Here is a 24,897-nt window from a genome sequence, read left to right as displayed (position 1 = left end):
ACATTTGACCTGTGGAAACAAGGAGACGGGAATTCTCGGAACTCTGGTTTGTAACCTAGTTTGGAGACCACCCATCTGTCCCAAAATTCTTCCTGCCAGACCTTTGAGAACTGCAGAAGTCTTCTCCCCACCCGAGGGAGCGGGGGCGCCCCTTCATAAAGAGGCTTTAGCGTTCTGTCTTGCGGGTTTCTTCCCCCAGGACCTATTTTGTCCCTGGGATTGACCCTGAGGTTTACCTCTTGAACCTGACAGTGGAGGCCGTCGCGACTGCCTGGAGGCTGATGCCCCTGGCACTGGAGAAAGAGCCTGTTTAAATGAGGGACGTTTACTCTTTTTCTTAACTGGCAAAAGGGTACTTTTCCCACTTGATATTCTTTGGATATATTTGTCCAAATCCTCCCCAAACAGCTTTTCACCACAGAAAGGAAAACCAGCCAGGAGCTTTTTGCATGGTGCTTCGGCTGACCAATCTTTCAGCCATAAGATTCTACGCATATGCACCAACCTAAGCATAAGGTTTGAAGAATAGAATCTCTAATTGCGTCAATTGCAAAGCACAAAGCCACTGGCAGCTCAGCTAATTCCTGGGCCTGGTGTTCAGGGACCACCTTGAGTACCTGGTTTCAACTGGTCTCTCAAGGACTGACATACCCCAATTGTCGCCACTGCAGGTTGAGCCACTGAACCTGCCAAGGAAAAAATGTTTTTTAACAGGAATTCCAATTTTTTATCAGTTGGATCCCTAAGCATTTGAGCATTGTCAACCGGACAGATCAAATTTTTATTCACAGAGAATATAGCAGCGTCAATTGCTGGTATACTCCACATCTTAGTAAATTTTTCTTCCATAGAATAAAGTGTTGAAAACTTTTTAGGAGGGGAAAAAGTGCTTATCTGGGTGATACCACTCAGAATACATAAGCTTTTCTAGTAATGAATGGACAGGAAAGGGGCGCAAGGCTTGAGGAGGCTTTAGTGAACCCAAAAAGGAAGTGGGCTCTTCAGCAGACTCCGTTAAGGGTAGTTTAAATGTGGAGCGGACCATTTCAGTAAGAAAACGTACCAGCAACTTCTCAGCATGTGAAGCTGAAGAAGATCCTTCCCCGCTTGACTCCTCAGAAGAGGAGTCATCAGCCTGTTCACGGTCCCCTGAGGGGGTTTCATCTTCCCCCTCCCACAGTTCCTCCGTTTGGGGATCCTGAGTCATATAAGGGGACCTAATGCACTTTCTTCCACTCTGTGAAGACGTGATTAAAGCCACTAATCTTCCCTCTAAGCCACTCTTAGCTGAGGAGAAAACCTGATCAGTTATATAGACAGGGGATGAAGTGTCTGAAGCAATTGCAGCCCCTGATGACCCTGATGGCTCACTGTGACCAGCCTCCTTAGATCGGGATGGTGTTGCAAAGGCAGGGTCCTTAGGACCTTCATGTCCTTGGTCTTTGTGGCATTTGAACCACCTCCTCTGGTCATAGTGCTGAGCACAAACGTAGAGGTAAATGTGCCTGGGAATGCCTGTGTCACCAACTCACATGCCCCCCGTCCGCTCTGTGTCCCTCCTAGCTCTATGCACCTGAAAAAGGTGCATTTTATAGCTATGCAGCCCGCACTGTGGACGCTCAATTCGCGCCAATACCGCTAAGCCCCCCCACCACGCCCCCTCCTCATCTATTTTAAAGTAGAGCGATTTCCCGCGCAAACGGGCTCCGATCCTGCCCGGATCGCATGGAGGGGGGCTGGGGGAGGAGGAGAGCTGCCAAAGGAGGACCACTGTAATGGCGGCAGGAGCGGCGCTGCACACCGCACCATGCTCCCCCTGCCTGGAGGAAGCTATCCATGTGGGGGGACATTCCTGGGAGAAGAACCCCCCCCTAAAGTCCAACGACTTTACCTGGAGCCTGGGCTGGAGGAAGCGTGCAGCTTGAGACACAGAGGCGAGACTGACAAGCATGGAACAGGTACATGCTCTTGACAGCCCCCGGTGGTGACTATAGGCATAGCAACATTTACTTTAAAGGAGAAAACCCACAAGAATTAGAAAAATTCCTTAGGAATCTCCCTTACCTTATCCAGCTTCAGGGTTCTGTGGTAACAGACCCAATCTTCACCTCTCACGGTGGGCTCCGTTAGAAAACCTTCAGGGACTGGGGTTCCCTTTTTATCGGGGAATCCACAGCCCTGGGCCTGTAAAAAGCACGCCACTAGGAATATGGCTGAACAAAAACAAATACTGGATCCCGAGGTCCAGCTCTCTATAAAGAGAAGAGTTACAGGTAAAACCTTGTTTCTTCGGACACGAGGCCCAGGTACCATTCAATTCAGCCTGGAAAAGACACTTTGAATGGATCCGGTTGCATGGCTTGCCCCAGTAAGGAATATTCCAGCGGAGCTCAGCACAGCACATCTTTACTCGTGACCAACACCTAAGACATTGGCGAAAAAACTGAGGTACTCCCGGTAAGGGGAGGGTTTATATGGGGAATTGAACTTCCTGTTTAGGGTGTGCCAGTGTCATCACCTAAAGGTGCCATACAGTAATTACTGTGGCTCTGTTGTGTCCCGTGATGTACGATAAAGAAATATGTTTGTTTTTTTTGTGGGGGGGGGGGTCTTTAACAAACTCTGAAAGCTGTAAGGGAACAATAAAAACCTTCAGATTTTTTAGACAAATGTGGTCATTTATATTTTTGTGTACATTCCGTTTTCACCATTTTGCAAAAAGGCTTGATTCAAAAATTAAAAATATTTGTTATTTATTAACTCTATACAGGTTAAGCTTTTATATTTAGTAGGGATATTGTAAAATGTGCTGTTTTTTTATCTGCTTATAATGATTTTAGTGTATTTTTAAGGAAAATATTGTTTTTAAAACATTTGCGCAAATATCATTGTGCCCTAAAAATCAGTAGCACCTTATTTGTATTCTTCTGGTCATGTGCTTTCAGAAAATATATGGTTTGGGGGGTCTTTAACAAGTTCTGAAAGCTGTAAGGAAAAAAAACCAAAAGCAGTGAAAAAATTGTAAAAATGGTCTGGCCACCCGAGTGTAAAAATGGAGCACAGGGCCTAGCAGTGAAAGGGTTAAATCAGCAAGATAACACAGAAATTATTTTAAACTGCAGAGTACAGTACCATGTAATTACAATGTCAGGGTGACTGTGAAAAAAACCCCAAGGGACAGATCACCAATGCCCTAGACTCACCAGAAGTGGGTAAAATAAATCTCCCTGGGTGTTGTTCAACCCAGAAGAAAAGCAGCACTGGATTGCAGAATGGCGAGTCTAGGGGGATAGGGCTGGATGTAGGGGGGAGTAGTGTATTCAGGGCTGATTATTGTTAATTTAGGTTTTGTAGGGCCTCTATTTTTAAATATCTTAAGGTGGAGTAGGGCTTTGGTATCCTTTTACACAGGCGTTTAGTCTGGATCTCTCTGTCAGCTTTTCTGATCCATTCCAGACCAAACCACAATGTATATCTACAGGCTGCCGGTAGCGGGACTGGATGGTGCACCTATGCCTTCTACCCGCACCTAAATACTATGGTTCTCAATGCACCAGGGCTAAATGCTCAGTGTGCAAATGGCCCTAAAGGGTGTCACCACTACTCACAGCCTTCAGCTCCATCACCTCTGCCCATTCCATTTGATTATGACCGCACCAAGTTTTTCCTTTTTCCTTTCTTGACTTAAAGTGATTGTAAAGTCAGAAGCTTTTTTATCTTAATGCATTCTATGCATTAAGATAAAAAGCCATCTGTGTGCAGCAGCCCCCCTAATACCTACCTGAGCCCCCTCTAAATCCAGCAATGTTGCACGAGACACTCAGCTGGTCGTAACTCCCCTCCTCATTGGCTGAGACAGCAGTGCAGAACCATTGGCTCCCGCTGCTGTCAAAGTCAGTCAGCCAATGAGGAGAGAAAGGGTGCGAGCCGCGGCTCTGTGTCTGAATGGACACACGGATCTGTGGCTTGGCTTGGGTGCCCCCATAGCAAGCTGCTTGCTATGGGGGCACTCAAAAGGAGGATCACACGAGAAGAGGAGAATCAGGGCTGCTCTGTGCAAAACCACTGCACAGGGCAGGTAAGTATAACATGTTTGTTATTTTTACCTAAAAAAAAAACACAAGACTTTACAATCACTTTAAAAAAAGAAAATCAATGCTTTCCTAAACTTGGGTTCACACGATAAGTCTTCCATTTTTAAAACTGCATCAAATTCATATTACATGGTCAGTTTAGAAGCAAACCGTGGTTAGGGTTCTTCTTTAGTTCCTCAAATTCTCTATCCAGTCTTTTAAAAAGATTTCAGCTTTTTGCCTTCCTTCTCTGGACCGTGTATCATGTCCCAATCAATTCTTTCTAATCAATCCTAAACAAAATTGTCTCATCTGACCAACTGATGAGGCAAATGTAAATTGATTAAGCTGTAATTACTACTGCAGTAACCTCGCTCCGATAAATCTGTTGTCTTGTATTACTTTCATTGATTAAAAAAGGGGTTCTAAAATAATGGTCACTTGAACAACACGGGGGACGACTTTTACAAAATAAACACATATTAAATTAAGCATGGATTATGTACAGAACATCAGAACTATAAAATAAAAATGGTGCTATTCTTTAGAACAGTTAGGTTGATGTCTGAGGGATGACTATGCCACTAGCAATCATGCCACTCAGCCTAGGTTCACACATATGCGATGCAGGAACCAGCGCGATTACAGTGCTGGTTCCTGCATCACATCTCTCTCGCAGGCAGTTCACACTGCCCTCTGTGAACCGCTGTGGGTGTCAATACATTGTAAATGACACCCCCAGATGGGTTCACACATCGCAGTGTGAACTGTGAACTCGCACAGGAATCGGATTGCATGGGTAAGAACACCCATGCGATCCAACTCCAGTGTGGGGAGAAAAAAGTCCCTGCATTTTTTTGTGCGAATCCAATGCGAGTTCAGCCATACAACTGTATGGCTGAACTCGCCCCGCACAGACATTGCATGTGATCGGCCCCGCAGTGCGAATCACATGCAATGTCTGAGATCGCACAAGTGTGAACCTAGGCTCAGGGGCGTTGCTAGGTCTACAAAAGATCTGGGGCTATAGCCCAAAGCAGCCAAGTAAAAAAAGTCATAGGCTTGGGCAGGCATATACATATATACATATATATATATATATACACACACACACACATACACACACACGTATATGTGTGTATATAGTCATGGACATACATATATATACACATGGTATACAGATGGTCAGAGGCTGCAGGAGAGCAATAACAGGGAGGTAGTCAAAGGCTGCAGAGGGGGTCTTACCTGGCCGTTATGAGAGGCGCGCGCCACGGTCGAGACCTCTGCTTTACATTTAAAAATGGCGCCGCCCGGTGCCACTACGCATGCGTCCGCCTGCCGGAAAAGGGCCAAGCGTATATAGGCGGTGGCGGCGCATGCACACTTAACATGTCGGCCCGGGCCAGCAGCCATATCTTTTACGGGTGCCGCTGTCCTCAAAGCAGCCCCAGGGCAGGCAGCCTTGCTGGCCTACCGGAAAGTTGACACGTGCACCCGGTAAGAGACTCAGGGCTATGGGCCCCAGAAGCCACCCCCTAGCGACGCAACTAATGATTTGTCGAAAATCGCCTATGACATGATCACCAACAGGCTGTCTGTTCCCTATTAAATCACTCTATGTGTATCTGGAGTAGTCAGATGTCGTCCCCATCGCTAGTAATCAAGATTCTGCAGCATTTTAGCCAGGGACAAATGACAGCATGCTGCGTCAGGCCATAGCAATAGATATTCCTGTCGCTGGCTATTTGTCTCCAGAGGTAAAATTGCCCATCTGACATCAGACTGATATATCCAATTGAATGTTAAAGTTTCAAAACAGCTTAATTCATTTTAGGTGCATCAATACAAACGACACAGTAGAAAAGCCTGTCCACTGCCAGCATGCTGCATAAAGGCCCTCTGCTCTCCGTGTGGAAGCAGTAGTCCATGCAAGAGCCTGACATGCCCCTGTTGAGTCGTACTTAAAGCTCATGCATTCAGCTTTTCTCTCTGCTTCCATGAAGCGACCATCACTACAGCATGCAGACAGAGGATAGGCCTTTTTACTGTGTTGTGACTGCTTTCTAAAAAAAAAAAAAAAAAAATGTAACTGTAGGAAAAAAAGAATCATCACATAGCGGACTCTTTATGTTTTTAAATGTAAAAAATTTAAGTTACACCCAAGCACAAAAAATTTCCCCTCTCCAAAAAAATTGAGGCTACCAACCCCCACATTTACGCACATACAAACGTAAATGCACACCATCCACTTTGGATGGTAACACAATATTTCAAAACATTAGCCAGTGCACTGTAACTAGCCAAACAAGCCAGTTGGTGGCCAAGCGCATATAAAGTGAGGGATTTATTTACTAAAGGCAGGGCTTTTTTTCAGCGGGAATGCGGTGGAACGCAGTTCTGGCACCTCTTGGACTCACTGTATGTAATGGCAAGGGGTGCTGGGGTGTGCTGCAGGGTATTAATGCTTACTGCTGGGGATCTATTTTTGCAAGGGGGATCTATTGTTGCTGGGGAGGTCTATTGTTGCTGGTGGGGGACCTATTGTTGCTGGGGGGGGGGGTCTTATGTTGCTGGGGGATCAGTTGTTGCTGAAAGAGATCTACTGTTGGGGGAGGGATCTATTGTTGATGGCAGTCAGACAGACATTTAATGCTGGCTGTGCGGAGATCTGTTGATGTTGCCGGGAGTCTATTGTTGCTGGCGGGGAAATTTTGTTGTGGTTGGTCCATTGTTGTTAGGGGGATCTATTGTTGCTGGCTGCAGGGGATCTATTTTACTGCTTTTCTTGATAACATTACCAAATTCCATACAAATTAGCACCTCAAAATGATACATGGTTCTATATTGTCTAAAAGGGACAGTACAGGGAGGTGGGTAGGGGCGGAGAAAAGGGGTGACTCGGAAAGGGGGAGTTCCTGCACCTATTGTCTGAGGAAAAAAAGCCCTGACTAAAGGCATATCCACTTTGCACTACAAGTGCACTTGGAAGTGTATTTGCTTTAGATCTGAGGGGGACATGCAAGGAAAATAAAAAAACAGCATTTTTGCTTGTACATGATTGGATGATAAAACCAGCAGAGCTTCCCCTCATTTCAGATCTTCCCCTCAGATTTACAGCGACTGCACTTCCAAGTGCACTTTCAACTGCACTTGCAGTGCAGAGTGGATTTGTCTTGTAGTAAATTAACCCATGAGTGTATATGACCACATTTCTCAGTCTCCAACTAGTCTAGCCTCCTTCCACACCCCATACTCACTGTCCCAGCCACCAGAAATATTCATCAATCTAAACTGCAACACAAGGCAGATCCCTTTGCATTCTTACTGCACTGTATGGGAAAACTATAAAACATATTGATGTTTATATTGCCCCTGAGCCATACACTGGCTTGGTTCATTGTAGTGTGATGAGTTTTGAATTTGATTTGAGGTGTGATTACGCAGTATGCGGTGTTTTGTGATTTTTATGGGTTCGGTAACTACTACTACCACCACTACACAAAGAAAAGAAAAAAAAAATCGAAAAATAAAAAACACATCTACATGTGTTTGCGATGCACTTCCATTGACATCTATGGGCCACAAAAATTGCACCCTAAAACACACATCCCAGTTGCCTTGTATTAATTTGAATGGCCAACATAAAAACTGAGGGCAGGAATATGGTAGCTGCCATGGCAATTTCATTTTTAAAGTGAGTCATGCCATTCCTCTTGCTTTCTAATCTAACAGTACATGTGCATACAGGCTCTGCTTTCTCCCTCTCTCGCACAACTATCTAGCAATACCTAAAAAAATTATTTAAAAACTGTGTATAATTTGACTTTACGCCATTTCAGTTTCTTCATCCCTGCTTTAGCAATCAGTTACATTTTTTTATATTTTCCTATTGACTAAAGCCTGCCAGCCAAAAAAACAGAAAGCAATTATTCCAGCCAATCGGAATTAGAGGGATGATGTCACTTTATCAAGGCAGACTGTACACAGACATAATTTTAAAAGGTAAAGTAAATTTTTACACAGAGTTATTTTAACAAAGCTGATATCTAATAATTGCTAGAGATTTGCAACAGGTGATAGGGTCTAATAAGGAACTTACAATCCCCTCTATGTACAGGTAGATCTGTTCCTTAAAAAGGTACAGGCTCCAGGACTATCACACTTACTATACTAAAGATGTTGGTTAGAGGTGCTAGATCCTAGATTCTGACTGGTAGTACATGGTTGGTTGCTTCTAAGGGCTCATGCACACTTCTGGCAGCCATTGTTTCCCTTCTGAAAAGTGTTCCATGGTGAAAAGCTTCAGCAGTTGGTTACCAGGTGGCTGGGAGGCAATATTACCCTTAAAAGCCTGCACCACCATGCCATGAGCATTAAACGTGGTTCCAGGGCAGTTCCGGCACAACCCCACTCACCCGAATGATGTTGCGCGGATATGGGGTCATTTTTGCTGCAGCATTTGTACAACCCTCTCCAGCGTCCTCTACAGCTTAAGGGAAGTGGTTGAGGATGGTAAAACCACGTCTCACCTGCCTATTTTTATCATCCCTCACATTGCCCATGTGAACAAGCCTTAAAGACTGCAGTGTCTCCAGTTAAGGAGGGGCCCTTAGGTGTACCGTAGGCCATAGGACATTTAGAAAAAGAGGAGCACCAGAATCCATTGGGCAAGACATTTTTGGGGTGTAAATTCATCCCCTTTAATCAGGGCTCCAAGAACTTATTTTATTCAGGGGCACAGCTGGTTGAGACATCTGAATCCTGGCTTCACACCAAATGTAAATCACGGACCTTGAGCAAGCATGCAACCAATGTCGTCTGATAAATCTGAACTCCCTTCTTGTTCCAAGCCACCAACTCTCTAGGTAGTAAAGACAAAGTCAGGGTGACAGCCCTATGGCCTGCACCTTTGACCCCAAAAAAATGAAAATTGCATTGCCCTTAATTGCCCGTAATGCAGCTTTAGTAGCCTAACAATTCTCAATCAACTGTCGATTACAAAAGATTTGAAAGATCTTGTACCGGTTTTTCCTTCCTCATCATAATTGTCCAGGTCATATTCTGCAAGCTCATCATTTTTCAGATTGGATATGCTTTCCTCCTGATTCTCATCTAGTTGGGAGGACTCGTCCTCATCCTCATCCTCATCTTCAGGTTTCTCTGCATTCTCCATGCTATCTTCCGCTTCCTCACCAGCTTCATCTTCGTTATCCTCAAGTTTTCTGGAGGGGCAAAAAAAAAAAAAAAGAAACAGGAAATTTTGTTGTAATTAATGGATACCCTCCTTAAAGCTAAAAATGAGCCCTTGCAGTGGTACAAGTGTTAAATACCGGTTTACTTTAGAGCAGAGGTCTCCAAACTATGGCTCTCTAGTTGTTCAGGAACCATTCCCATCATGCCTAGTCATGTCTGTGAATGTCACAGTTTTGCAATGCCTCATGGGACGTGTAGTTCCACAACAGCTGAAAGGCCATAGTTTGGAGATCCCTGCTCTAGAGGTAAAGGCAAAAGGTGTAATACCTTACTGCTAGATCCAGCAGGGTCTCTCCATCCTTGCAACCATTCTAGCACTGCCACCTCTCTAAGGTGCTTCCCATCCTGGTTGCATGCTTACCTCCTCACAGCACAGAGCTTCACCAAAATATAAAACTTAACATCAGCCAGCCTGTTACAACATCACATTTTTGTTTTTTGCAAGATTACTTTTTACTCCCACTTCTCCATTCCTCACCTAGGCGAGGATGGCATGCTATCGGACCACCCCCCGCAGCATCCTGGGATACATATTACACATCCCAGGACTAGTCTCCTTGCAGGCCATGATCTCATGCATGCGCAGTAGGGTACTTGCTTTGAGTGGTCAGAAAATGACAGCCGACATCCCAATACAAGATGTTGGCATGAAAAATCAGAAGCCCTGCATGGAAGACAGCACTGGACTTACACATGGCCTGATAAGTGTTTCTTAAAAGTCAGCAGAGGCAGCAATTGTCGCTGCTGATGCTTTGTTATCACCGGGTGAAGTTCCTCTTTAATATTGCTCCTGCAATAGCCCAAACTTCCTTTCTCTTTAGCAACCCACTAAAGACAAGGACAGTCCATCTCCAGCAGTCAGATACACTTCCAGCATATCCTGCGTTCCAATTATAAAGAAGCAAAGCACAGGTTCACTTTAAATCAGCAGTTCCCAACCTGGGATTTGGGTACTCCCACAGATACGTGCCAAGATGTAATGGAGTACACACAGTTGAGCAGGCTTTGCAGTGTCATCCACTTCCATGGTGCGGGTGGTCAGTGTCATTGGTCGTTATGGTGTTGTGGGCCCTCCCCATCGTAATGAATGAAGCTGTGCAACCCAGCTGCTTATTACTTCGCATTACATCAGTGCATAGATATGTGTCAATGGGGGTGCAGAACAAGTCTGTGGTGCTTATCATCAGCCAAGGAAGCACGGGGAGCCACTTGGGTAGTTAGAGTAAAGCATGATGGGGTAGACAATAACAGCAGGGCCACTCTTCAATGGGGACTAGGTGAGTTAAAAAACTGTATCCTGGTTTGGCATGAGCTGAACTGGGGTGAGCGTGGATGGTCGGTGCAGGGCAAGTAGTAAAGTGTAGAATGCTCGAAAAGCACTCTGGAGGGGTAAAATGTGTTGAGGAAAAGCAGCAAAGGCTTTTGTGGGGCTTCTCCTCTGAGCATAGCCTGAAGCACCACAACACGATAAGACAAATGGCCAATCTGTTTATACATTAGGCTCAGGCGATTAACTGAACCTCTCACAAGTAAGCGTGAACCATATCTGAATTACATTTAGTTTGCTAAAGCATTTATATATCATAAAGAATTGCTATATCTTCACAAAAAAATGTTTGATCAATTTTGCATCTCAGTGCTGCTGTTCTCCCTAAGCCACTTTCCGTCTACATACACTCACTCTGGCATTGGGTGCTCATTATTGCTCTGGACCGGTTTGCCAACAATGGTAGGGGGCAAGAGGGGAGGGCACTGTCAGGTAGTCTGTTATGGGGTCCCATGTTTTCTAATGGTGGTCCTGGTTCTGCATATAGTGCCTTACAATTAACCTGCCTGGCGCCAATGTGCAGGAGTCAGAGCTTCTCAGGAGCTGAGCCTGGAAGCTGTCTGTCTGTTGAGCTGTGGTCAGTCAGAAGGCTCAGGAGGGGTAGCAAAGTGACTGAGTAGCAATTCCTCAAGCTGCAAATCTGGCTGAGGATTTCCTGCCCACCGGACATAAAGCGGAGTTCCACCCAAAAATGGAACTTCTGCTGTACGGATTCCTCCTTCCCTCCGATGTCACATTTGGCACCTTTCAGGGGGAGCAGATACCTGTCGAATAAGATATCTGCCGCAATCTATTCCATGTCTGGCCCCTCCTCTGTCCCCCCCCCCCCCCCACTGTCTTCTGGGAAACACACAGGTCCCAGAAGACAGCAGGAACCATTTAGAACGTGCAGCGCGGCTCACGCATGCGCAGTAGGGAACCAGGCTGTGAAGCCGCAAGGCTTCACTACCTGATTCCCTTACTTAAAGATGCCGGTGCCTCCAACCGGAGCCGAGGGATGGGTCAGCTTTGGGTGAGGACATTGCGGGCACCCTGGACAGGTAAGTGTCCTTATTTTAAAAGTCAGCAGCTGCAGTATTTGTAGCTGCTGAGTTTTATTTTATGTTTATTTTTTTAGGCAGAACTCTGCTTTAAGGAGGAGGACAGACAGCTGATGTCTTCTTCCACATCCCAGGCTCTGGGTGACTGGTGGTGAGTATATGAATGACTTACTACTCCAGTGTAATTAGGGAATATTTCATTGGGAACCAATATGAGGTAAAAGTTAGACAGGCAGATAGGAAGGACTTTCACATGAACAGGGTCCTAAAATGACTTTCTTAAAAGGAAATACTGATCAGTACAGATGTCAGTGTGCTTTAGTCCATTCAACACTCTTTGGTGCAGTGCGCTCAAGGCACCGCTATTAGCCCCGGCCCTGTGCTCTGTTCTGACAAAAAAATGCCATCTTAGCAGTTTGTGTTACTTACTCCAACTGTTCTTTAGCTTCTGTTATAAGTTTATTCAGCTCCTCTTGACTCAATTGAACCTACAGAAAACAAGCAAGAAGACATCATAACAATGACATCCCAGTCACTATATTCTCTTATACATGCTACCACACATACAGGGGTTGGACAAAAATATGGAAACACTACATGATTTGCAGGTGTGAAAGTGACGATATGTTTCACATTGAAAGCGGAAGTGATATAACATTCTTTTACTTCGGCTGGGCGAAGGCACCGAGCTAACAGGTAGGAAGCCCTACTTTCATCATTCACTGTAGGCGCTGTTGTAATACGGAGTCATGTCAGAGCTTACTGAGCTTCAAAGAGGGCAAATTGTTGGTGCCTCTGTGACTGAATTTGCTGAGGTACAGGATGATGGCATATACAATTTCTGGGAAAACGTTGTCTGATAAATAAGTGCGGGCAACATGGTCAATTGACCAAAAGAGACAAAAGTACACTGCGCAGGAAAAAAACTGTGCGGAGAGAACTCCTTAAGCAAAACATTCACGTGCGAGCTGCCATTGCCAAACGTCTTGTAAGCTTCATACTGTTCCCAACCACCAACATGTTTACGTGTGGCAAACACTGTTCCAAGCTTATGACTAGGGCTGCCATTAAAGCATGGTGGTGGCGCAATCATGGCTTGGGAAGCCATATCTTGGCATTCTGCAGGCCCCAATATCACCTTAGAAGGTAGAGTTATTGCTAGCGAATATGTACAAATTTTGGCTGACCACGTGCACCCCATGGTGCAGACAGAGTTTCCCCAAACACAGCACCATTTCCCAAGACCATAATATTCTGATTCACACAGCTGGTGTCAAATCGTGGCTTGACTAGCATGCAGATGAAGTCTCCCATCTTCCCTAGGCGCTGCAGTAGAGCCACTATGGTCAATTTTGGAGGGAAGGTGCGAGACTTTGCATGCTCATCAAACCACGATTTGACAACACCAACTGCCACACTACATTCTTTATTTCATAGAAACTTCCATCTTATACAGTGGGGTTTAACCACTTCAGCCCCGGAAGAATGACCAGGCCATTTTTTTGCGATAAGGCACTGCCTCATTTTAACTGACAATTACGCGGTCGTGCGACGCTGTACCCAAACAAAATTGACATCCTTTTGTTCCCACAAATAGAGCTTTCTTTTGGCAGTATTTGATCACCTCTGTGGTTTTTATATTTTGCGCTATAAACCAAGAGCGACAATTTTGAAAAGAAAACAATTTTTTTAACTTTTTGCATATCCAAAAAAAAAATAAATTATATATATATATATATATATATATATATACACTAAATGTATTCATCAGTTTAGGCCAATATATATTCTTCTACATATTTTTGGTAAAAAATATATATCTCGCAATAAACGTATATTGATTGGTTTGCGCAAAATTTATAGCATCTAAAAAATAGGGGATAGATTTACGGCATTTTTATTATTTTTATTACTAGTAATATCGTCGATTTGCGATTTTTAGCGAGACAGCGGCATTGCAGCGGACAGATTAGACACTTTTTTGGGACCATTGAGATTTATACAGTGATCAGTGCTATAAATAGCCACTGATTACTATATAAATGTCATTGGCAGGAAAGGGGTTAACACTAGGGGGGCGATCAAGGGGTTAAGTGTGTTCCCTGGGCATGTTCTAACTGTAGGGGGGATGGGCTCACTGGAACATGACAGAGATCACTGTTCCCGATCACAGTGTCCCGTTCTGCCTCTCCTTATTGCGATCGCGGGTCACCAGTGAACACCGGGTCCGCGGGCACGCTCCCGTGGCACGCATCCACTATCCACCCTGAACGGACCGCGCACAGGTACGTAGATTTGATCAGGAGAGCCCACCTGCCGCAGTATATCTGCGTGAGTTGGTCGGCTAGTGGTTAACTGACACCCTTTTTTTATTTTTATAATTGGTGAGTACGAGTACCAATACTTTGCGATTTCAGTCCATAAAAAAGTGAATGCGCTCAAATTGCACTGAAAAGAATTGCATGCGATTTGAACAGGAATGCCGTGCAATTCCTTTCTGAACTGAATGCAATTTCCCCACCTCTCCTGTGTGAACCCAGGCTTGTCAGTGACTTCAGCCCGGATTCACACAGGAGCAGCGAGGGAAAACACTTGCATTTCGGACAGGAATTGCACCACATTCCTGTTCAAATTGCATGCTATTTGAGGGCATTCATTTTGTATTGGCGCAAAACTCACCACAAAGTATCAGTTCTGGGTATCAAAGCATTTTCAGGAGTACAAGTACTTGTGTATCTGCACAAATACCGGCATTGATGCATCCCTATTATAAAGTAATAATCCAAAGTGTCCCTTCAGCTGAGGGAGGAAATTTCTAGGAAATAAGGAATGTAAGCTTTGAAACAGCCCTGGATTATTTCCTATATACTGGATTGTCAGGCCAGTCTTGCTGCATGCACCCTGGAGAAATTAACCAAGTGGCTCACCTGTTTGGCTATTAAAAAAAAAAAAAAAAAAAAAAAGATATTTTATATATACACTCACCAGCCACTCTTTATTAGGTACACCTTGCGAGTATCGGTTGGACCCACTTTTGTCTTCAGAACTGCCTTATTTCTTAGTGGCATAGGTTCAATAAGGTATTGGAAACATTTCGCAGAGATTTTGGTCCATATTGACATAACATCACTGCAGATTTGTCGTTTGCACATCCATGATGCAAATCTCCCATTCCACCACATCCCAAAGGTGCTCTATTGGATTGATATCTGGTGACTGTGGGGGACATTGGAGTACAGTGAACTCATTGTCATGTTCAAGAAATCAGTGGTGAGATGATTTGAGCTTTGTGACATGGTGCTTTATCCTGCTGGAAGTAACCATCAGTACACTGTAGTCATAAAGGGATGAACATGGTCAGCAACAATAGTCAGGTAGGTCGTGACATTTAAACAATGCTCAATTGGTACTAAGAGGCCCAACGTGTGCCAAGAAAATATCCCCCACACCATTACACCACCACCACCAGCCTGAACTGTTGATACAAGGCAAGATGGATCCATGCTTTCATGTTGTTTATGCCGTATTCTGACCATACCAGCTGAATGTCGCAGCTGAAATCAAGACCAGGCAACGTTATTTCAATCTTCTATTGTCCAGTGTTGGTGAGCCTGTACGAATTGTAGCCTCAATTTCCTGTTCTTAGCTGACAGGAGTGGCACCCGGTATGGTCTTCTGCTGCTGTAGCCCATCTGTTTCAAGGTTCGATGTGTTGTGTGCTCAGAGATGGTATTCTGCGTACCTTGGCTGTAACAAGTGGTTATTTGAGTTATTGTTTCCTTTCTATCATCTCCAACCAGTCTGTCCATTCTCCTCTGACATCAACAAGGCATTTTCATCCACACAACTGCCGTTCACTGGATATTTTCTCTTTTTCTGACCATTTTCTGTAAACCCTATAGACTGTTGTGCGTGAAAATCCCAGTAGATCAGCAGTTTTTTAAATACTCAGACCAGCCCATCTGGAACCAGCAACCATACCACATTCAAAGCCACTTAAATCCCCTTTCTTCCCCATTCTGATGCTCAGTTTGAACTTCAGCAAATCGTCTTCAGCAAATAGTTTATTGAAAAAATGCCTGTTGTTTTAAACAAGGCAGTCCTTTTGCAAACTAAATCCCATTCAGGGTTTCCGTCTAACTTTAAAGAAGAACTCTGTGCCTGCTCAGGCTGGTGGATGATTTGGTCCCTACTACAGTTGTACAGACCTTACTTTGTTATTTTTTCATGCTAGGAAACGCATAGTTCTATCCTGGAAGAGTTCTACTCCTCCAGTGGGAGAGTCCTGGAAGGCTTCAGTGAATAGGGCCATATCCTTCTATAAAGCTACATATTTAAACAGGGGGGCACTTCTCAAATTTCATAGGATCTGGGGTGGATGGATGGATGGCCTCACCTCTCACTGTAACAGATTGGTTTCAATCTTTTATTAATGTTACCAGCTCTGTGCCATGAGATTTTTGTTGGCATGCTTCACAGGCAATGTTCATGTACAATACATTACACATCTTTTTAACTGTTAACTGTTTGGTTTGTTTTTTCGGATGGCCCATCGTTTTGTGGTGGGCGTTCCTTGAATGTTTTATTGTACACTATGTGTTTTTGAAAACAATAATAAAAAATTTTCAAAAAGAAGTTACAGTTTCTTGTGTCAAATAAATACAATCTAGAAACAAATGTGTCTCAGTTTGTGAAGCTACACAGATAACCAGAAAAGAGTGTGTCCACCCTGCATTAATGGGGAAGCATGGTATTGTGATTGCATTCAGGGAGCTATGTACATCACCATTGCATAGAGAAGAACAGAGACCCAGTGGTGACATCACTGGCTCTAAAATGGAAAATTGAATACCCACCTTTCTATAATTTTCCTTTCCTGGTGCCTACCCATGGCAGCATACCATTGATTGGTTGCTCTGCCCCCGACCAACCCACGGGACCACTTAAAACTCTATAAAAAAAAAAAAAAAAAAAAGAAGAGCTGTCCCCCCCCCTCAGGCATTCTTGTAACTAGTCTTCACAACCTTAAGGATTATGGAAGGAAGGGTGCATGCTGCCATGGGTAGGCACGAGGAAAGGAAAATTACGGAAAGGTGAGTATTCAATTTTCCGTTTTCCTGGTGCCTCACCATGGCAGCATACCAATGGTAAATAACTCACTTACTGGGAGGGCACTGCAATAAGAATTTTAATGAGATTACAGAACTGATAGTTGTAATGTCTTTTTCCCAAAATCTCAGGAAGTAAGGACCGCTGGATCTAAGCTATAGTGCATCATGAAGGTGTTATAGAAAGACCAACTAGCCCCCCTGCAAATTGTCTCAGGGGAGAACTGCGCCAAAGCTGCGCAAGAAGAGGCCATTTCCCGCGTTGAGTGAGCACTGACCACATCTGGGACTGGAAGACTACTAACCCGGTATGCCTTCTGGAGTAGCCTCACCATTCAGCTAAGGTCATCTTGGATACTGCCATTCCTTTTTTAGCGCTTTTGGGAATAATGAATAAACGTTGATCCTTGTGGAACTGCTGTGTCAGTTCTAAATAGCGCCTCAGAGATCTAGTTACATCTAATTTGTGCAGCTTTGAGGAGAGGTTGGATTCTCCTCGAAGGCTGGAAGAACCCATTCCTGGTTGAGGTGGTAGACTGAAGGTACCTTGGGGACAAACCAGTTGTCAGGGCTGGCTTCTCTGAGCTGGCCACTCAGCTGTCCGCTAATTGTCAGCTCCCATCTCTCTCCACAGTTACTCAGCTGTTGATATCCTGTTCCTCAGTCCTGCCTACTTAAGCCGTCCAGTCCAGAGGAGCTCTGCCTTCGCCTTGGTCAACATCACAGTGATGATCTCCTGCGTTCCTGTTTAAAGACTTGCTTTGCTGACACTGTCAGAAACCATGAAATCAGGCCGAGAGAGAAGTACAGTTAAATCACACTTGTTTAATAATAAAAGTAAAAAGAACAAACATAGTCAAAACATAGCCAAAGTTCAGTAACCGGAACGGATAGTCAGCCAAGCCAGAAGTCAGGGATCAACATAGAGAACCAGCAAGCAGGATCTGGAAGCAGAAGGGATGTCAGCAAAGCAAGTCTTTAAACAGGAACGCAGGAGATCATCACTGTGATGTTCACCAAGAGCATTAAGCACAACTGCCAAATCCCATTTTGGCTATAGCGATTTCCTGGGAGGTCGTAAACTTAAGACTGCTTTTAAGAAGCGCTCTATGAGAGCATGTGATGCCCACCGCATGTCCGTTAGAGCTGACAAGGCTGACACTTGAACTTTCAGTGTGTTAAGACCCAAACCTAAGTCCAATCCATTTTGTAAAAAGAGTAGTACATTCTGGACCCCGGGGTCGAGTGGATCAAAATGGTTGACCTCTGCTAGCTTCATAAATTTTCTCCATACCCTGTAGTAGGTGGCATAGGTGGATGATTTCCTTGCCTGTTACAATGTTTGGATAACACTAGGGGTGAAACGGATCTTCAGCGATCCGTCATCTGAACGGTTCACCCTGTTCGGATCGGTACATATGCGCTCCACGGAGCGCGCCGCTGCCTTGGGCTTTGGAAAGGCCGCGGCTTCGGCCTAGCTCCGGAGCGGCAACCATCTTGGTACACCCGGCGGCGGCAGTGCACGCTGACGTCATCACCCCTCAACCTCTCATCGTGGATCTGATGTGGCCGGCTTGGCGGCCGGCTTCTATTCTGTATTCTGTAAGAGGTAAACAACACTAAACACTAGTCTAATAGTCTTCCTTCCAAATTCCTATACTATACTGTATATACAGTGGGGGGAGTCTGTGGATATTAGTGGGGGAGATGACGTGGATATTACAGTGGGGGAGATGACGTGATTATTATTACGGTGGGGGAGATGACGTGGATATTATTACAGTGGGGGAGATGACGTGATTATTATTACAGTGGGGGAGATGACGTGGTTATTATTACAGTGGGGGAGATGACGTGGTTATTATTACAGTGGGGGAGATGACGTGGTTATTATTACAGTGGGGGGGATTACGTGGATATTATTACAGTGGGGGAGAGGACGTGGATATTATTACAGTGGGGGAGATGACGTGGTTATTATTACAGTGGGGGAGATGACGTGGATATTATTACAGTGGGGGAGATGACGTGATTATTATTACAGTGGGGGAGATGACGTGGTTATTATTACAGTGGGGGAGATGACGTGGTTATTATTACAGTGGGGGGGATTACGTGGATATTATTACAGTGGGGGAGAGGACGTGGATATTATTACAGTGGGGGAGATGACGTGGTTATTATTACAGTGGGGGAGATGACGTGGATATTATTACAGTGGGGGAGAAGACGTGGATATTACAGTGGGGCAGATTTTTTTTTTGTTGATCTGTAAATGATCCGAACCGTGACTCCTGATCCGAGGAACGATCCGAACCGTGAGTTTTTTGATCCGTTGCACCCCTAGATAACACTATGTGAACATCCTAATTTGCCCAACTTTTTCCGCTCAACTTCCAGGCCATCAAGTCTAGGATCTCTGGATGCGGATGAAAGAAATCGTCCTGAGATAGGAGGTTGTCCACGCATGGAAGGGGTAGCGGGTTGCATAGAGCCAGCTTGACTAGGAGCATGAACCACAGTCTCTTCGGCCAGTACGGAATGACCACCAGAATCGTGACCTTCTCCACCGTTAGGCGCTGAAGAAACCTCAGTATCAGAGGGATCGGAGGAAATGTATATCCCTTTTGAAATTCCCAAGGTTGGATTAGGGCATCTACTCCTTCTGACCTCAGAGATGGGAGTTTTGTGAAAAACAGAGGTGTCTTTGCGTTGAGTGGGAAGGCAAAACAGGTCTATCTGAGGAGTGCCCCATTGCTGACATATCCAGTGGAAGACAAGCAGGTTCAGAGACCATTCGTTGTTGCTGCTGAACATCCTCGAGAAGCAATCGGCCAATTGATTTTCGGGGGCTGTAAAATAGGAAGCCCGTAGATTGACCAAATTCCTCTTGGCCCATGTTAGAATTGGGGCTACTTCGCTGGCTAGGGATCTGCTGTGCATCCCCCTTGGTTTTGAACATAGGCTACTGCTGCCACCCTGTGTTCATCTGAAGCAGTATGGAGTAATTAGAGAAAGTCCTGGACAGCCGCACTCAAACTGATATGTTGCCTTTATTAAATAAAAGCCATAAAAGATACATGCCACAGCAGGAAAATGCAGGAAAACGAACGAGTTTCACACGCATGTCAGTTTTTAATCATAGCGCTATTATTACTAATTACTTCTGTGTACAAGCATTGCCAGCACCTGTTGCTTCCAGCATGGAGGAGATTTGCCTCTGAGAAGAGTGGCTAGATGTAATATTGCCATCCATGCTGCTCTTAGTTCCAAGATGTTCAATACCACGCTTTCCGTATTAAATTGCCATTTTCCTTGTACTAACTGGTCTTTGTAGTGTGCCCCTCATCCCAACCGACTTGCATTTGACGTAAGAATGGTCCACGAGATTGGCCCAAGGGAGCAGTGATCCAGAAGATGGGATGGTCTCGTCCACCACCAGAGGCCGAACTTTATTGTAAGACTGATCAATATCATTTGTCCCTTTTTTTTTTTTAAATATATATATATATACACACACACACATACACATGTATATATACAACACATGCTACCTTGGTCAGGCTGCATAACTAGAATTAGAAGGCAGGAATAGAGAGAACACCTTCTTGGAGGTGTTTTTCCCTGACAGCTGGCCCCAAATGAACCGACAGTCTCATTTATATGAGAAAGCCGATTAGGTGTAGCAAGTTGGCCGCCGTTAGCCTCAACGCACTACTGCACGTGTGCTGTGACGTCATTCCGCGACTCCACCGAGCCGGCAAAGCGCTGATTAGCAGCGCACGCAAAGCACTGGCGCGCGCGCACACACACAAAAGAAGGGGGGATGCTGTTGCTCCACATAGGGACGCCATCAGGAGCCCTTGCGGAGGAGAAAAAGGTTCAAGTAGACCCTGCTCACAGATGTATAAGGTGAGACATGCCGATAATGGGGAGAAAACAGGAGGAGGATAACAAGGCTCCTGGATCTCTTGGCTGGCCCTAAAAAGATCCACATAAAAACGGGCTCCCATACTTATATTTCACTTTTAGCAACCCAAGTTATTGGGACTCCATACTGCAGGAGAGCATGAACTTGCAATGGTCACACCATATGACGGTGAGGTAGGGCTGATCTGTGATCCTGCAAGAATTAGTACAGAAAAAAGAATGCCTGAGGGGGGGAACGGCTCTTTTTTTATAAAGTTTTAAAGCGGAGTTCCACCCAAAAGTGAAACTTCCGCTCATTTGTCTCCTCTCCCCCTCCGGTGCCACAATTGCCACCTTTCGGGGGGGGGGGATAGGATACCTGTCTTTGACAAGGTATCCTGTTCCCACTTCCAGGAGTCTTGCCACGGCACGGGACATGACCCCAGGGCTCCCTCCTCCTCTCCTTGTCGCCGGGCCAGTAGGCGAGAGGAACGGGGCCTCACGCATGCGCAGTAGGGTTCCTGGCGTGAAGCCATAAGGCTACGCTGCCGGGTTCCCTTACCCGCAATGGCGGCAGCACCCGACAGCTGATGAAAACATCAGCTGCGGTGCCGACAACGCGGGACTCAAGGACAGGTAAGTGTCCTATTATTAAAAGCCAGCAGCTGCAGTATGTGTAGCTGCTGGTTTTTATTTTTTTTTTTGGGGGGGGGGGCAGAGCACCGCTTTAAGAGGTCCTGTGGGTTGATCCGGAGCAGAGCAACCAACCATTGGTGTGCTGCATTGGAGGCACCAGGAAAACAACATGTAATGAGAACAAAAAGAGTTTTATTAAAAATGATAAGCATTTTGATGTTAGGGGAGGAGGGATCAGGGGCTAAATATAAGCACATTAAATGTCAGCATTAACAGATCTGGGTAACAATCCTGCTCTGTTCAAGAATAGGCATGCACTTTAAAATTACTTTACACCACTTAACTAAATCATTCCACCTAGGGCCAGAAATGCTGCCTGTCTTTGGAATTTGGATGGGACAACACAGACTCTGTGAGGACAAGGCAGGACCTGGTCTATGGATATGAGTAATTAAGCAAGCCCCCACCTTATCGGGCACTTCCTTAGCGATTCCCCGCTGTACCCAGGACACACAGGTGATCTGACAGCTCATGATGTACACCGGGCACCGATCACACACTTCCTCCTAATAATGGCAGCTCCCTGTCGTCACACGTGGGTTCCTGTGTGATGCTGCTTCCGGTCACATGACCGGGAGGGGGGGGGGGTGTCGTGTGCTGGGAGCTGTGTGCAGAGCAGTGTTCGATCCTCTGCTCGGAGAGTCTCTCCAGCCTATGATGTGGCATGAAGCTGACCTCCTAAGTCTCTCCGTTGTTGCTGAGCGGTCAGCATTTTGGTTGCAGTGCCTGTGGGGAGCACTGGTTTCCTCCAAAATAAAAATAACATTGTGTACTAGCCAAGTGTATCTGAACAGGGGCTCTCACTGTGTTGCCATTTTTGATGAGGGACATGCCTCGGTGCCCAACCTGCTACCCCTTGCCGTCTTTTGTGTGGCCCTCGGGGGTCCCTGCTGTTATAGCAGTGCTTTCCAGCAGCCTTGTATAATATGCCTCCAGTGTCTCCTGAAGTATGTCCCATTCTCCAATGACTCCTAGAGCATGCTCACAGTCTCATGCACCATACCAGCACTCTCTGACCATGACTTGTATCATGTCTTTAGTCTCTGGCCATTCCTTGTACCATGTCTGAAGTCTCTGACCATCCCTTGTACCATGTCTGCAGTCTCTGACCATCTCTTGTATCATCGCTTGTATCATGCCTGCAGTCTCTGACCATCCCTTGTACCATGTCTGTAGTCTCTGACCATCTCTTGTATCATCGCTTGTATCATGTCTGCAGTCTCTGACCATCTCTTGTATCATTGCTTGTATCATGTCTGCAGTCTCTGACCATCTCTTGTACCATGTCTGTAGTCTCTGACCATCTCTTGTATCATCGCTTGTATCATGTCTGCAGTCTCTGACCATCTCTTGTACCATGTCTGCAGTCTCTGACCATCTCTTGTATCATCGCTTGTATCATGACTGCAGTCTCTGACCATCTCTTGTACCATGTCTGCAGTCTCTGACCATCTCCTTTACCATGTCTGCAGTCTCTGGCAATCTCTTGTATCATCGCTTGTATCATGTCTGCAGTCTCTGACCATCTCTTGTACCATGTCTGCAGTCTCTGACCATCTCTTGTATCATCGCTTGTATCATGTCTGCAGTCTCTGACCATCTCTTGTACCATGTCTGCAGTCTCTGACCATCCCTTGTACCATGTCTGCAGTCTCTGACCATCTCTTGTACCATGTCTGCAGTCTCTGACCATCCCTTGTGTCATGTCTGCAGTCTCTGACCATCCCTTGTACCATGTCTGCAGTCTCTCACCATCTCTTGTACCATGTCTGTAGTCTCTGACCATCCCTTGTGTCATGTCTGCAGTCTCTGACCATCTCTTGTATCATGTCTGCATTCTCTGACCATCCCTTGTACCATGTCTGCAATCTCTGACCATCTCTTGTACCATGTCTTCAGTCTCTGACCATGTCTTCAGCCTCTGACCATCCCTTGTACCATACCAGCGCTCTCTGACCATCACTTGTATCATGTCTTCAGTCTCTGGCCATTCCATGTACCATGTCTGCAGTCTCTGACCATCCCTTGTACCATGTCTGCAGTCTCTGTCCATCTCCTGTACCATGTCCGCAGTCTCTGTCCATCTCCTGTACCACGTCCGCAGTCTCTGTCCATCTCTTGTACCATGTCTGCAGTCTCTGACCATCCCTTGTACCATGTCTGCAGTCTCTGACCATCTCTTGTACCATGTCTGCAGTCTCTGACCATCTCTTGTATCATCGCTTGTATCATGTCTGCAGTCTCTGACCATCTCTTGTACCATGTCTGCAGTCTCTGACCATCCCTTGTACCATGTCTGCAGTCTCTGACCATCTCTTGTACCATGTCTGCAGTCTCTGACCATCTCTTGTATCATCGCTTGTATTATGTCTGCAGTCTCTGACCATCTCTTGTATCATGTCTGCAGTCTCTGACCATCTCTTGTACCATGTCTGCAGTCTCTGACCATCCCTTGTACCATGTCTGCAGTCTCTGACTGTCACGGTGGTAAGCCAGACTAGACTAATTTACATAAAACACATTATAGCAGACATCAGACAGGTGAGTGGAGTTGATATTAGCATCTCACAGTATGTGTCCCAACAGTATGACTCAGTCAATATTGCTTATATGGCAAATACAGGGTCCCCAGAGTCTGTGTGTCCTGGGGGACAAGGACCCGAAGCCAAAGTAACAACACCTCAAGGGTACCCTAAATGCCAGGGCCCATAATCTGTAGGCAAGAGGCTCACATTCAGTCCTCTCCAAAAGCCTCTGTCCTGGCTAGGTCTGTCACATTTCTCCCCTTTCGGCAGGAGACTAACAGAGGAGGAGACCCCAGAAGGGTTGACTCCAAAGTTAGTAGTTCCAGTCCCCCAATGCCGGTATCCACACAGTACCCCAAACAAATAGTTCCAAACAGAGTATTACTCACCCAGCCAACCTCTGCCTCTCTCAGAGAACATAAGCGCCACTGAGGACAGGCCTGGACTGGCCCTTCTCCCTGGAGTCCTTTCAGCCGCAGGAGAGAAGACAGGGTGACTGGGCTCACTCGGTCATGCTGTTGGGCAGGGGCGTTGCTAGATCCGCAAAAGATCTGGGGCTAGAGCCCATAGCAGCGGTCACCGGTCACCAACCGGAGGGGGGGGGGGGCACGCCGGTGGTAAGCAATTTTTTGTGGGTAATGGCCAGTGTTGGCGGTACAATCATCTTGGCACCATGGTTGATATGGTGTCAGGGTGATTGAAGTGCATTGTTTCTATTGTTACATTCTAATATATAATGCCACCAGATGCAGCTTGTTACTTGCCACTGTCACCTGCCACTAGATGTGGATTGTCACTTGCCACTGTCGCCTGCCACCAGATGTGGATTGTCACTTGCACCTGTCACCAGATGTGGATTGTCAGTTGCCACCTGATGTGGATTGCCACTTGCCATTTTCAGATTGTCACTTGCCACGTCACCTGCCACCATTTGCAGATTGTCACTTGCCACCTGATGCGGATTGT

General features: G+C 45.7%; 1 protein-coding gene across 1 annotated transcript in view; it reads right to left on the bottom strand.

The window, feature by feature from the left end:
- The window catches only part of PWP1 (PWP1 homolog, endonuclein), a 165,278-nt gene extending 143,289 nt beyond the window's left edge, over positions 1-21,989 (bottom strand). Inside the window, exons 1-3 of the mRNA XM_073621228.1 lie at positions 21,814-21,989; positions 12,123-12,181; positions 9,096-9,295 (exon numbers count right to left, since the gene is read on the bottom strand). Of these exons, the coding sequence (XP_073477329.1) occupies positions 9,096-9,295; positions 12,123-12,181; positions 21,814-21,879 (325 nt within the window). The 5' untranslated portion in view covers positions 21,880-21,989. The remainder of the gene's footprint in view (positions 1-9,095; positions 9,296-12,122; positions 12,182-21,813) is intronic.
- Positions 21,990-24,897: the final 2,908 nt, after the last annotated feature.

The sequence above is a fragment of the Aquarana catesbeiana genome, linkage group LG03, assembly GCF_042186555.1.
Source record: "Aquarana catesbeiana isolate 2022-GZ linkage group LG03, ASM4218655v1, whole genome shotgun sequence".
NCBI lineage: Eukaryota > Metazoa > Chordata > Amphibia > Anura > Ranidae > Aquarana > Aquarana catesbeiana.
The sequence above is the reverse complement of the archived record's forward strand: the minus strand, read 5'-3'. Positions and strand labels throughout refer to the sequence as shown.